This window comes from Dermacentor albipictus, chromosome 2 (assembly GCF_038994185.2).
Source record: "Dermacentor albipictus isolate Rhodes 1998 colony chromosome 2, USDA_Dalb.pri_finalv2, whole genome shotgun sequence".
Taxonomy (NCBI): domain Eukaryota; kingdom Metazoa; phylum Arthropoda; class Arachnida; order Ixodida; family Ixodidae; genus Dermacentor; species Dermacentor albipictus.
This window is the reverse complement of record NC_091822.1, coordinates 156184992-156199029: the sequence shown is the minus strand read 5'-3', so window position 1 is coordinate 156199029 and position 14038 is coordinate 156184992. Positions and strand designations below refer to the sequence as shown.

At 47.6% G+C, this 14038-nt stretch overlaps 1 protein-coding gene across 3 annotated transcripts; it reads right to left on the bottom strand.

Moving 5' to 3' along the window:
• Window positions 1-2343: 2343 nt before the first annotated feature.
• On the bottom strand, window positions 2344-13358 carry LOC135915532 (uncharacterized). 3 transcript variants are annotated; one of them, XM_065448647.1, is made up of 5 exons: window positions 13207-13356; window positions 12206-12247; window positions 7093-7243; window positions 3441-3458; window positions 2344-2947 (listed from the first exon to the last, which is right to left on the bottom strand). In XM_065448647.1, exons 1-5 carry the CDS (start codon window positions 13231-13233, stop codon window positions 2604-2606), a joined length of 582 nt encoding a protein of 193 aa, XP_065304719.1. In that variant the 5' UTR covers window positions 13234-13356; the 3' UTR covers window positions 2344-2603. The 3 variants fall into 3 exon arrangements, with proteins under 3 accessions (XP_065304719.1, XP_065304720.1, XP_065304721.1); XM_065448648.1 differs by lacking the exon at window positions 3441-3458 and having other exon boundaries at window positions 13207-13358; XM_065448649.1 differs by lacking the exon at window positions 12206-12247 and having other exon boundaries at window positions 13207-13355.
• Window positions 13359-14038: the final 680 nt, after the last annotated feature.

The window sequence follows — 14038 nt, the reverse complement described above, 5'->3', positions numbered from 1 at the left end:
CGTTCGTCGTCATCTTCCACATCGCTGCCACATTGATGCCGCTAATCATGCCAAAGAATATTGACAGTCATTTTTGCATACGCCAAGGAGGGTGCAGGCGAAACCCTGCGAGCTCAACAAACACATATTAAATTACCTGACATTCTCATTCGAATGTGTTGTTACTTCTTATTACTTTTTGCTCCCACTAAAGGTCGTGAGTTTGAGTGCCTTAAATAAAGCTACCTTAATTAACTGTACCTTCATCATTTTCGCCCTCATTAACACCAAAGACCGTAGGTTCGAGTGCCTTAATTAACTATGTATTAATTAACTGTGCTTTCTTGGCCTATGATTAGCGGCATCGACGTGGAAGAAGATGACGAACGCGCGAGCAGTGACACTAGCGCTCCGATTTTCTGTACCTCACAACGCGACCTTGAAACATAGGGCCGGATTCTGAAATCCTCCTAACCTTAGACCGTTTCCTTACCTTCCGCAAGGAGCCCTCCATGCTACCTAAACGTTAGGCGCCCTCGGAAGGCCACCGCGAATTCTAAAAGCTTCCTTTCGCCTTCCCTGCGGAAGGAGCGCCTCGCCAAAGGAAGTGTAACGTTAGAGGCTTCTGGTTTCGAGATTACCCACAAAAAAATGCGAAATATTTGTAATGAGTTGCCGAGACAAAGTGCCGGGACTGTTAAAATTGCATTTCTACTTTTATACTGGGGCATAAATTACATTTCTTTGGTTAATAACGTAAAAATGGTTCGAAAATGATGCGCGTGGCAAGAAAGCAATCTCAGTCTAGCAACTATGGCAGCATCTGAGTTCGTTTGGTCAGGCGTCGCTTTTTTTCTTTCTTTGCGTGCGTTTTCTTTCGTGTGTGTGTGTATGTGTATTTGCCATGCCGGGCAAAGCATATTTTACGGAGGAAGAAAAAGACTTGTCCACGGAACTTCTACAAAGGTACAGCAATGTGATTGAAAGCAAGAAAACTTCGTCGTAGTATTCCAGTGGATTCTGCCTGTCAGTCAGGCGCCGGGCTGGAGTCAAAGGTGGAGGCTTGTACACAGTCCCGTAAAGAAGTTCATTTGCTCGTCGAAGAAACCGTGCATAGCTTTCGAAGCTATCGTCTTCGGATAAACATTGCAAGGCCGTCATTCTCGCCGCTCGCTTTCCACAAGATCACAGTGAAAAAAAGATATGGCACAAAACGCGGTCCGCGTAACCAAACTGGGCGTCAGTACACGGCGGCTGGCTACCGCGGCCTTGGCTGCGCACGGCACCTACCCTAGCCGAGCGTACCGCGTGCAAAGTCATGCGGAGAAGCATACGTTCAGGTAGAGGAGCACGGTTAGGACGCATGAAGGTAGCATGCCGGCTCCCTAAGCGCGGGGAAGCACCAAGGAGGCCCTAACTTAGTGCCCCTTAGTAAGGTACGTTCCAGAATTGACGCCAGGTCGCCTCACAGCGTGTGAGGCATCCTTAGTTAGGAAAGGAGCGTTTCAGAATCCGGGCCATAGAGATCTCAGGCTAGAATTCGCCTTAAAAAGGCACAGTTAATCGTAGCGCTCGTGACACTGCTCTAGCGTTCGTCGTCGTCTTCTTCCATATCACTGCCACATCGATGCCGCTAATCATGCCAAAAAGGCACAGTTAATTAATATAGTTAATTGAGGCATTATCACCCACGACCTTCTGTGTTAATTAGGGCGAAGCTGATTAAGACACAATTAATTAAGGTAGCTTTAATTAGGGCATTCAAACCCACGACCTTTAGTGGAAGCAAACAAGTAATAGGAAATAACATCGCGTTCGAATGAGAATGTCAAGTAATTTAATGGACGTCTCTTGAGCACGCAGGTTTTTGCCTTCACCCTCTTTGGCGTATGCTAAAGTGACTGTCAATCTTTCCCCTTAGTCGGCTAGGACAGCCCGGTCGTTCGCCCGGTAGAAAGGAATTGCCCCAGGATATCACCATCATCATAGCGGCTTGACGTTATGATCTTCGTTTTTTTTCTTCCTCCGACATGAGCGCAATTTGGCACGTACCCAAGAGGGGACATTGTCCAAGATTAGCCGTGGAAACAACGCGAAACGATTTCATACCCGGTCAGAATGCACCACATCAATTCAAACCCGATTGCTCAAACTGTGGCCAGAGAGCCACGATGGAACCCATCTTTTGGGACTGCATGCCGCACAGACCCTCCACGCGCCAGAATTCCAGAAGCACCAGGGCCATCTGGTGTGGTGGCAGAAGTCATCATTCCCAGTACCGATAACAAAGTTTTATGGCTGACTGACTGTTCCCACTAACTTCTTAGCAGATACTGCCAATCTAAATGCAGAAAGCAACACAACTGAAATGTGAACAGACCGATTTATTACCGGGAAAAAATGTTAAGAAAGTTTGTTTACGAGACGGCTGACGCGCGCAGGAACAGCAGCATTCTAGCATAGGTGAGCCAGCTATAGGTGACGCTTCGAGTGGAATCCCGAGAAGAAAGACTACGTAAACAAAAACACAAAAAGAAAAAAAGAATAAGTGAAATCGATTAGGACTGGCAGAGGACGACGGCCACTTGACTTAACCGCAACCGTGTCAAACAAGTTCGCGCGCTCTAATCGCTATCGCGATCGCCACCAGGTCCCGAGTTCGCTTCCGTTGGCGCGACGGTCGCGTCCGACGAGGCAAGCGCGCTCGCCGCCGCTGCCGTTGAAGAGACGAGGAATCCATCCTTGTTCGTCGGACGAGCAGCTAGCTCGGCACCGGGGCGCAGACGTCCGAGTTGGACCGGCTTTTCGGGAGCGAAGGCGAATCTCGAGCCGCCGCCGAGTCCGGCCGACACCTCCCGCGTCGGTCGCCCGGCGGGCAACGCGCTCGGCCACTCGTGCGTGGAGTTGAGCACGCCGGGCTTGTCCGTCGGCACGAAGAAATCGCTTTCCGTGGTCGTGTCACCGACAGCTACAGGACGCGCGCGCGTGTCAGAGGATGTTCGTTAGAAGCACTGGTGGTCGATTCTGTAGGCCCCGGGTTAAAATGTTAAGCTGCTTCATGTACAGCTGGACCGTCGCTCCGATTCCCCGTGCTTCACCAGTCAAAACCATTACAAACTAGACAAAAACATCTACGCGTCTTTTGAACCAGCTGCCGATACAAATGAAGCTATAGGTTAGGTTAGGTTAGCTTATGTCAGGTTAGGTTAGAGCATGTTATGGTAAACAATCGCATTTCACTTCACGACGCTGGCGTGCACACGCGGACACCAATTCCTTCTCGCGTGCTGGTCATATTTACTCATTTCTGCCCTCAGAACATAAAAAAAAAGATATTTCAGATGACGGCTTGCGGAAATGGTGTAGTTGCTAGATGTTGTCCAGTAGCAAATATATAAATTGTTTCACTCAAACGCGTGAACGATCTACGTGTTAAGAGGACGCGTCGTGCGCATACTTACCCATCTCTCGGTAACGCACTAGAAGAGACGAAATGAGCTGAATGTAATCGGGATAGATGAACATACAAGAGTAAATTCGTAAACGCGGGAAAGAAATTTTGAAAAGATAAAGAAACTTTTGAAAACAACGGTAAAAACATTATAGACGGGATGACGCAATGTAGCAAAAAGAATGTCGCAGTTTCTCCCGAAAGGTGAAGCATCGATTGCAATAGAAAATTAAATTAAAGTACGGGGTTTTACGTGCCAAAACCACGAGCTGAGTATGAGGCACGCCGTAGTAAAGGACTCCGGCAATTCGGACCACCTGGGGTTCTTTAACGTGCACCTAAATCTAAGTACAACGGTGTTTTCGCATTTTGTCCCCATCGAAATGCCGCCGCCGTGGCAGGTACTCGATTCCGCGACCTCATGCTTAGCATCCCAGCACCATAGCCACTAAGCAACCACGGCGGGCGATTGTACATTAGTAGACAGCCACAATAAATAAGCATAGTAGTTTTATCGGCCGCATAAACGTGTAAACACTCGCTTACCAACTAAATTAGCAAGCACAGTGCCTGCACGCACAGGCAAACATACACCCACCACACTCGATGACTGCGGGCACTCGCTCTCAAAGCGCTGGCGCGAGGAAGTGCGGCAGCAGCAGCGAGCGAAGTGACCTTCGCGCTGCCTCTCGCTTCGACGCGAACCGAACGGCGAGAACAGGGGTGCGATCTTGTACGCGTTCCAATATAGAACGGAGGCGGTCCGTTCCACCGAGCCGCACACGGTTGGTCAGTTTGAACGGTGAAGAACGCCATGACGTCAATTGTGAAGTGATATCTGCTGTCAATCATTCCGTGTTGTCTGCTATCGGACGAACGCAACGGAACGGACCGCCCATTTCGCGACGGAAAGAACGGACCGCCTCCGTTCGAGTTTGGAACGCGTACAAGATCGCACCCCAGAATGCACACCCAAAGCTACGAGCCGTCGGCCCACCTATACTGTGCCCCCCAAAAATATAGATAAAGCCCGCGCGACAGCGCGCGGATGCACCATACACCGTTGCTGTCGAAGTACAAAGCCCCCCCTCCCCCCCACCTCTCCTCCACACCGGTTCCTTGCACGCGACGGAGGACGGCACGCTTCCTCCTAGCTTTCCTCATTTGCGCGTGCGAGATTGGGCCGCGATCGTCCTCTCCCCTTCGCACGCTTTGGCTTGCCCGTACAGCATACGGCGTCGGTGTTGTCGCCCTTGGACTTAATACGGAACATAACTGTGACGGTGGCGGCATAGAACCGCCTGGAGTGTCCATGTAATCGCTACTGCAATAAAACAATTAGCCTGTGGGATAACTGTGTGAGTGTCTGCGACGCCGCCTGCGACAACACAAACATAACGGACGCCTGACAGGCTGGCTTCGCGCGACACAAGCGGGCACTGCGGTGCAGCTACCAAAAAGAAGCGAAAGAAGGAAGGACGCCTCTCTTTAAAAAGATGAAACAAACAGTTTACAGATTGTCTATACACTTTACGTTGACTTTGTTGCCATCCCTCTTGTCTACAAAACGGTACACGGGCTGTCTAAGGAGAGTTCGTGTATGCTTTCTACGCAGTGTTTGTATATCCCTGTCCGATCTCTGTAAACAAATAAAATTCACTTAGGACATGTTAAAAAATTCGTTAACAAGCCTATTTCTGTAACCTATTGTAGTCGATAAACAACTAAATTAATTTCTTTGTGTTCTTTGAATACATATAGGCAGTAAAACTGACAAAAAAGTCTAATGTCGCCAGTTCGCTTACTAATCGCAGAATAATGAGGACCAATGTGTAAGTATGTATATTTATGTATATAACTAGGTTATCTACTCGGTGGCACTGATAAACGCGGTTCTCGGTGGGATTTCGCCATTGACAATACGTCTTATTACGTCGAGATTTAGTCCAGGTGTCGCACCTTTGGAGCCTGCAGAACCATACTCTGTCTCTCACACATTCCGTGCACTACAGGGAAGGCAATGGTCCGTGTTAGCCAATCAACAACGAGAGCCGGCTGTGTGTTCTGAGAAGCGATGGTGGTCTCGCCCATTGTGCGCCACTGATCCTTCCGTGAAGCTTCCACTCAGTCGGCGTCTCGTGGAGGCCGATCAGCGGAGGACGATGATATATATATATATATATATATATATATATTTTACTTGACGTCACAGGCACGGCTTCTCACTCTGCTAGTACCCGAACATATGGCGACCCCGATGACGTCACATTTTGTACGTTACGTCACAGAGGCAGATTCTCACCTTGCTAGTACCCGAACTTGGCGGCCACGACGACGCCACTGCCAACATATTATTACTCATACATTTTGTTCATTAAAGATGGTGCATTTCCTAGCAAGTTACGTGCTGTCTCGTGTTCCCCTTCTTCGTGTGTTGTTTTATTCGGCGCCGTCTTTGCAATCATGCTTAAACAACTAGCCCACCAACACATGCTCAGTTACTCCACCTACCCGTATCATTGTATGTTTCTTGCCTCTTACATAGACCGTTCCAAGAGATAGCGCAGTCTCAAAATGTGCGCCGATATCGGAGATAGATCTGGCACCGGTGCTGCAGTGGTATTGGAACCAATGGTACCACCGTACGGTACAAGTGGCACCGGTGGTAAGGTTCTCGCATTCTTCTCTCATGACAGCTAGCGTTGTCGCACGCGATGGCTAAGACACTAAGCCTCTGGTCGAAGATGCAAACGCTGTCGTTTACGACTCTGCGGGTTTCAGAATAACTGCCATGGTCTACAACAGGTTGAATCTCTATTCGACTTTTCTCTCTTTTTATGAAATTGCTTTCTTTTTCACTGGGCGATCATAATTGCCATGGTCAACTAGAGGTTGAATATCAATTCGAGTTTTCTCACTTTTCATGAAATTCCTTGTTTTTTTTTTGCACGGGATGATCATAGCTTTTACTTTTGTCGCTCAGCGCGAGACGCCCCTATCGTGCTGTCAAGTTTCTTGCTAGCGCCGTTTCTCGACGTGGTGGTGCCCCAAGATGGCAACCGCGATGACGTCAGTGCCGATAATTTTTTTTTTCTTCTTTCTGAATGGCTGACGCAATTCGTCGTTTTCGCTGCACTTTACGAAGTTCGTCAGATGGGGAGAGAGTGATGGGCACGTCACACCTAAATCCATAGCACAAGACCTGTACACTCCGCTTTATGACGCCAGGCGACGACTCACGCCCCATCCTCAGCCCCAATTAGCTCAGAACGAAGTCTGTGATTGACTTCAACAGGAGGTTGAGTCGCCGTCGAACCTCCCTCTTTTTTTCGACAACTCGTACATTTGTAGCTATACCCGCCGTGGTTGCTCAGTGGCTATGGTGTTGGGCTGCTGAGCACGAGGTCGCGGGATCGAATCCCGGCCACGGCGGCCGCATTTCGATGGGGGCGAAATGCGAAAACACCCGTGTGCTTAGGTTTAGGTTCACGTTAAAGAACCCCAGGTGGTCAAAATTTCCGGAGTCCTCCGCTACGACGTGCCTCATAATCAGAAAGTGGTTTTGGCACGTAAAACCCCAAATATTATTATTATTATTATTACATTTGTAGCTATGCATCGAGCAGTCTGCCATAGCTAGACGATATGGGAGGAAGACTCACTGTACACCCTGACGCAGAGGAAGCAGCCGAGGCTGCCGCAAACAAGGAAGAGCATGAAGGCGGCGGCCCTGCGGCGACGTTCGCCGGCCTTTTCCGCTTCCTCGATGTGCTTCCAGGAGAGGCCCTTGTCGCGCATGTACAGAAGCTCCTCCTGTAGTGCGCATGCGTAGGCCGCAGTCAACTTTCTTTTCTGCGTGGCTCGCATAACAGCTCGAGACTACGCTGCATAGGGTGCAGCATATGATGCAAGAACTACGAAATTAGCTTATGCGCCACACGCACAGCAGCGCCGATGGTCCTGGCAAAAGATTTGATTTATACAATGCATCGTAAGTCTTGATCGTTAACGAGAGCGAAGACAAGTTGCACATTTGTAGGCCAGGACAGGCAAAGCGCCGGTACAAAGAGTATAAAAGACCACGTTAGCCTTTAATTATTAGAGTCACACGAGTCTTCTTCGTGGGTGGCCGTCGTGAACAGCGAAATTTGAAAAGTAACCAGTCGACTCCCGTTAATTCGACCCTGGCGGGTCCGCGGGATTCGGTCGAATTGCCGCAAAGGTTGAATTAACCAACTGTGACAAAAATGTTTTTTTTTCTCTTTTTTTGCGTAGTCTGCAATGTATATTTGCTTTTTGCTCTTGAAACGCATATCATGACCACCTTGCGGGGAAGAGCGCCGGCATGTTTAAGCGCTAAGCGTCGGTCTGAAAAGTTAGAAGTGCCGCAGGGTTGAGCACAACACCAACATCAGCCGCACTCGGTCTGGACGCTCTCGTCACTGCAGCCTGCTGAACTTATTGTGATCTCAAACTTCTATATAATTTGCTCAATAAGGACTGAGAATTCATGCTCTAAAATCTTAATCTGGAAGTTATTCATAGGCACCTTTATCCTTTGCTATATAGTCTCCAGCAGGCACGTACCCAGGATTTTTTTTCGGGGGGGGGGGGGGGGGGCCACCACCTCCATCATCATCATCATCATCGTCGTTATCATCATCATCATCAGCCTGGTTTATGTCCACTGCAGGACGAAGGCCTCTCCCTGCGATGTCCAATTACCCCTGTCCTGCGCCAACCGATTCCAACTAGCGCCCGCGAATTTCCTAATTTCATCGCTCCACCTATAGTGTTTTGTCGTCCTCGATTGCGCTTCCCTTCTCTTGGTACCCATTCTGTAACCCTAATGGTCCAACGGTTATCTAACCGGCGCATTACGGGACCTGCCCAGCTACATTTTTTTCCTCTTGATGTCAATTAGAATATCGTCTATACCCGTTCGCTCTCTGATCCAAACCACTCTCTTTCTCTCTTAACGTTATGCCTAGCAATCTTCGTTCGATCGCTCTTTGCGTGGTCCTTAACTTGCTCTCAAGTCTCTGCCCCATATGCACTGGCAAAATGCACTGGGAAATGCACTGGCAAATGCACTGGCAAATGCATTGTCACTCGGCATATTGCACTGGCAAAATGCACTGATTGCACACCTTACTTTACAATAATAATGGTAAGCTTCCAGTCAGGAGCTGGCAATGTCTGCCGTATGCGATCCAACCTATTTTTATTCTTCTGTGAATTTCCTTCTCATGATCAGGCTTCCCTCTGATTAATTGACCTAGGTAAACGTACTCCTTCACAGTCTCTAGTGGCCGACTGGCCATCCTGATCTCTTGTTCCTTTGCCCGGCTATTTATCATTATCTTCATCTTCTGCATAATAATATTTAACCCCACTCTTACACTCTCTCTGTTAAGGTCTCCAATCATTTGTTGTAACTCGTCTGCATTGTTGTTGAATAGAACAATGTCATCGGCGAACCAAAGGTTGCTGAGATATTTGCCGTCGATCTTTACTCCTAAGCCTTCCCAGTTTAATGGCTTGAATTCTTCTAAGCACGCAGAAAATAGCTTTGGAGAAATTGTGTCTCCCTGTCTGACCCCTTTCTCTATAGGTATCTCCCTGCTTTTCTTGTGTAGAATTAAGGTAGCTGTAGAACCTCCGTAGATATTCGAACGCGAAAGACGAGTCAGTAAGACGAGAAACTATTTACAGATTATATTTACAATGGTTGATGCGCTGACCGGTTAGATTCACAGCGCGAGCCCAGTTCGTTCTTCCTCCTCTTTTCTGGAATGATGGCGCCCGCGCGCCTCGTTCAAACAAACAAATACCTGACGCATGTAGCAATATTTTCCAAGCTTTTTACGTAAGCGTTCTGTACTCCTTGATTACGTAGTGCCTTTACGATTGCTGGTATCTCTACTGAATCAAATGCCTTTTCGTAATCTATATAAGCCACATAGCGAGGCTTATTGTACTCTGCAGACTTCGCGATAACCTGATTGATGACATGGATGTGATCCATTGTAAAGTATCGCTTCCTGAAGCCAGCCTGTTCCCTTGGTTGACAAAATCCAGTGTTAACCTTATTCTATTGGAGATTATTTTGGTAAATATTTTATATAATGCTGGGAGCAAGCTAATGGTCCCATATTTGTTCAATCCTTTAACGTCTCCTTTTTTTGTGAATTAGTATAATCTCTGCATTCTTCCCGATTTCTGGGACCCTTGCAGTCGATAGACACTTCGTATAAAGAGCCGCCAGTTTTCCAAGCATTATGTCTCCTCCATCTTTGATTAAATCGACTGTTATCCCACCTTATCCTCCCGCTCTTCATCGTTTCATGTCTTGCAGGGCCCAGCTGACCTCATCGCTAGTTATAGGATAGTTTCTGTATGCTGTTCATTACTGTTTCTAAGTGAACTATCGTGACTCCTCTGGGCACTGTATACAGGTCAGCCTAGAATTTTTCCGCTGCTTTTACCTTCGAAATTGCTGATGATATTATCCTTCTTATCTTTTAGTGCATAGATCATGGTTTGTCCTATGCCAGGTTTCTTTTTTACTGATTTCAGGCTGCGTTCATTTTTTACGGCTTCTTCAGTCTTTCTCAGGTTATAGTTTCGAATATCAGTTATTTTCGCCTTGTTGATCAGTTTTGACAGTTCCGCGAATTGCGTAACGCTGTGCGGCCGCCAGTCCCATACTGCCGCGTAGAGCGCAGGACGCTGCGATTCTAGACGTACTGCGCTCACGGCGAAAGGTTAGAAAAACACCCACATAAGCACAGCAGAGAAGTCACTATGTGAGGCGGTTCGACCGATAACTGTAGAAGCGTCATTCAAAACAATTGTTCTCCACTTCCGGCGGCGCTTTTCTCTACTTCCTTTTTAAATAAAGAGATGTTGATCCATAAATATTCTCATAAACAACGGTTAACTTTTTTATTATTCGCTTTTGCTTGCAGTTTGCTTGTTGCCTTGGCTCTCTCCCTTAGTAGATCGCTTAATTTCTCAACTCCTTGCGATTTTTGTTTCCAGTTGCCAATTTTGCACGAAAAGTGCTATACAGTTAGGGAAAAACAGACGAGGTAACGGGCGACAGTCATCTTGCTTATGGGTTTAAGGGTTATTCCAGGGTTCTATGATGGACGCTCTTTCTCATTATTTTATTTCCCACCTTATCTAACCCATATCACGTGTATATGGTTCCGGACATCTGCCAGCGTCGCGGCGAGCCGTAACTCAAGGAAATAATGAAGCAAAGGGATAAGTTAAACGCAATTGGTGTTTTTTCCGGCCGCAACTCGTTCCATGAGAGTACAGACCAGCTGAGTAACAGCCGCATCCCTCTCCTGGTCCCAGGATCAGCCTAAACAAAGAAGGTTGAACTTACAAAAGCAACAGCTATGCGCGTGATGGTTGAATAGATGGTGACAACTGAACGCACCTCGCGTTAATCGCGCGGGTGCGGAATCTACGAAAAAACTGTACTTCACATTACAAGAGATGGCATTAACTACCGCCATCTAAAAGGAGTGAAAAAGGCAGCATAATGCTGACCGATGAACAGCTGCGAAGTCTCAACATTGATCTGGCGGCGCTTTAGGAATGTGTGAGGAGTGGTGGCGTGGGTGGGGTGGGGATGGGGGGGGGGGATGGGGGGGGGTGGTATGCCATTTGATTTCGGGGGGGGGGGGCCCGGGCCCCCCCGGGCCCCCCCCTGGGTACGTGCCTGGTCTCCAGCAAGTGAAATGCGTGCATTCCACGGTTCCTGCCAAGCCTGTAGATAACGTGAGTCTTGCCACGTCTTGGGCCTACTTCGAAGTTGCCTCCAGAGGGTTAGCTATACGCCTCGTTCCATGTCAAAGCATCACAACGAACCACTTACCCGTTTTACACTCCAGTTGCGGCACTCTTAGGCTTAGTTATCGGTAAAAAGGGACGCTGCATCGACATGTGTCCAAAGACGTCTCGGCTGGTGTTCTCTAGACTTGGCAGAAACGGCAGGACGCATGCATTTCACTTACTGGGGATCGTATAGAAAGGGATAAAAGTGCCGATGAATAATTTTCAGAAATGACGGTTTTAGGGCATCCGTCTCTGCCTTTATTGAACAACCCACGTATTAAGCGCTACGCACATAAGGGCCTGCCGGTGGGGGTCGAATTAACCGAAGCGGCTTGCTTTCGCTTTGGAAGTAAACCACTTTTCCTTCTACAGCCCAATGTGTGGTTTCTCGCCGGAACTTCCCAGTGAGTTCGACTTAAGCGAAAAGCCGAACTAACAGAGGTCGAACTAGCGGGAGCCGATTGCATACAGCCTTTTCTACGCCCAGTTTCGGTTTCGGTTACAAGGAGGCGCATGTGTCGCAACGTCGTGACGCAGAATGCAGTCACGTGGAAACAGGACAGCGCTACATCTTGGCACTTCGGTCTTTATTCTATGACTTCGGTTCGCTCGGTCGTCTGCTAGGCTGCTACTCGTCTGCTGTCGTTTGCTACGCGGCACGATGCTGCAGCGCTAACGACCGAGCGAGCCGGTCCGCTGTCCTGCTCCCACGTGATCACATTCTGCATCATGACTTTTCGCAAGACATACATTTACTTGTAAACGGAACCGAATACTACTTTTGCTTAGGGCTATTACATCCAGAACCTTCGTTTACAGCAAAGGGGGAGGCGGGCGGAACGAAAATGCCACATAATTTGATTTGAATACTAGCGACGAGTTTGAGAAGCAGTTTGAGAAGAGTTCATTTTAAGTACTTACCTGAGACAGTCGGTGTATAACGGACGGTACATCGTGGCGCACCTGTATTAGGAGAAAAGCCGAAAACACTGCAAGCGCACTCGACGCCCTCCGTACAACATCCCGCGACACGCACGTGTTCTTTTCTTTGTCACACAGATGTGCTGCTTGAAATAGGCGCAACGACAAAGTAAATATCTTACATTTAAAATATGATCGTATGTATCATTACTTCGACAACGTGTCTCTCAACAATATTATTCGCAAGTTAACGGTGCGTTACGTACAAGGCCACTTCCAAGTACCGCTACCATTAGATAGCTCTATTGCATGAAGTTTAGAGAATTAGGATGCCTGGTTTTGTGGCGCAAAGTCGCGGTATTTAAGACTCTTTACATGCGTTATTTAATTTACAGTCACTGTCAGTTTTTCGCGATACATTTGGTGACCTAGAAGCCCCGCCACGTTCGCCAGCCTTTGACCCGTCCTTTCCGGTGCAACATACAGCGTCCCCAAGCTGACGTTAGCCAAGCCGTTCCATGAAAAAGAAAAAAAAAGCACAATGCAAGATACAAGTATAAAACCCTACGGTATTCAGTTGTCAGAGGTCTGACGACCGTACACCGCAGGTCTTAAAATTGCATTTAGCCCCGCGCTTTTTTTTTTTTTTTGCGTTGAACTGCTTGGCCAAAGTTAGCCCCAAGACACCCTACATATATATACTCCATCCAAAGTGCTCGAGCGCTTGCCTAATGAGAAAACTGCCCAATTGCTCGCTTACTCGAACAGGGTAATCGGAGTATGGTGGGCGCTATATCCTGCTCGCTCGCGCGGTACCATTTGTGGCACTTGCAAGGTATGCCCCGATCCGAGCTTACGTTGCCGGTTGCACGCGTGTCAACAGCCCGACATCGTGACCGTAGCAATGCCGTTTACGAAGAACGCGTCGCCAAGGTGAAATGTTCGCGGTTGCCGGGCAGCAGAAAAACGCACGATGGGCGTCAAACTTGATGGACTCGTACCTCTCTTGTGGCGATGTGGTCCGACATCTCTTCTTCTTGTTCGCGCGCATGGTGGAACGTCGCGTCTTGCCTCCCAAACGCTGGCGCTTACCCACTATGGGGAGTTGGCCAAGAAGCAGGCCGTTTCCGGTATGTCTAGAATTAAACTAGATTTGAATAGTCGAGCGTGGGACTGAAGAAATGTAATTGTGCCTAGATCCCAGCTGTTGCGGGATGCATCCACTATGTAGGTTTTTTTTTTTTGTGCACCACATTTTCTAAAACATAACACACATAATTCTAACCCTTGATCTAAATGATTCAATGAGGGGGCCGTTACATCTACGAGAAATTAAAAGAAACCTCTTAATTGAAGAATTAACATAAACACAATATTTACTTTTTAATTCAGTGCTCTATGGTACATATTTCAATTTACCAATTGTAGCTAGAGTGTGCAAGGCATATCAACTGTTGTTACTTTTGAATTAAAGAACGACGCTGGAGAATGCGTCAGTGCCAGCTTTTATATTTAACAGGTATGATTATAATCATGTGGTGAACCATTAAGACACTTATATGACATGGTCCTGTTTAAGGTGTTTTATGCACCACTCATACTTAGAATTCGTGAAACTCGTAATTAAGTGTCGGAAACAGACGATGCTGAGCCTTCAGTTGAAGAAAGTATAACAAACCTAACAAACACGTCAGCTTGGTATTTATTTTTTGCTGTAAACGGAATCGTTTCGAAGATGTCGCAAAACCTCTTGCAAGTCTTTTACCAGGTACCTCACTGGCTTTTCCTCAGATAGACAGTGCTCTTCAGTGAGTTCGCTAAAAAAGTGCTTGC

Bases quoted from the DNA above. Each gene is read 5' to 3' on its own strand.
- LOC135915532 (XM_065448647.1), bottom strand. From the start codon at position 13,233: ATGTCGGACCACATCGCCACAAGAGAG. The intron at 12,248-13,206 runs GTACGAGTCCAT...CTCCTAATACAG, and splicing joins ACCACATCGCCACAAGAGAG to GTGCGCCACGATGTACCGTC. The intron at 7,244-12,205 runs GTAAGTACTTAA...TGCGCACTACAG, and splicing joins TTATACACCGACTGTCTCAG to GAGGAGCTTCTGTACATGCG.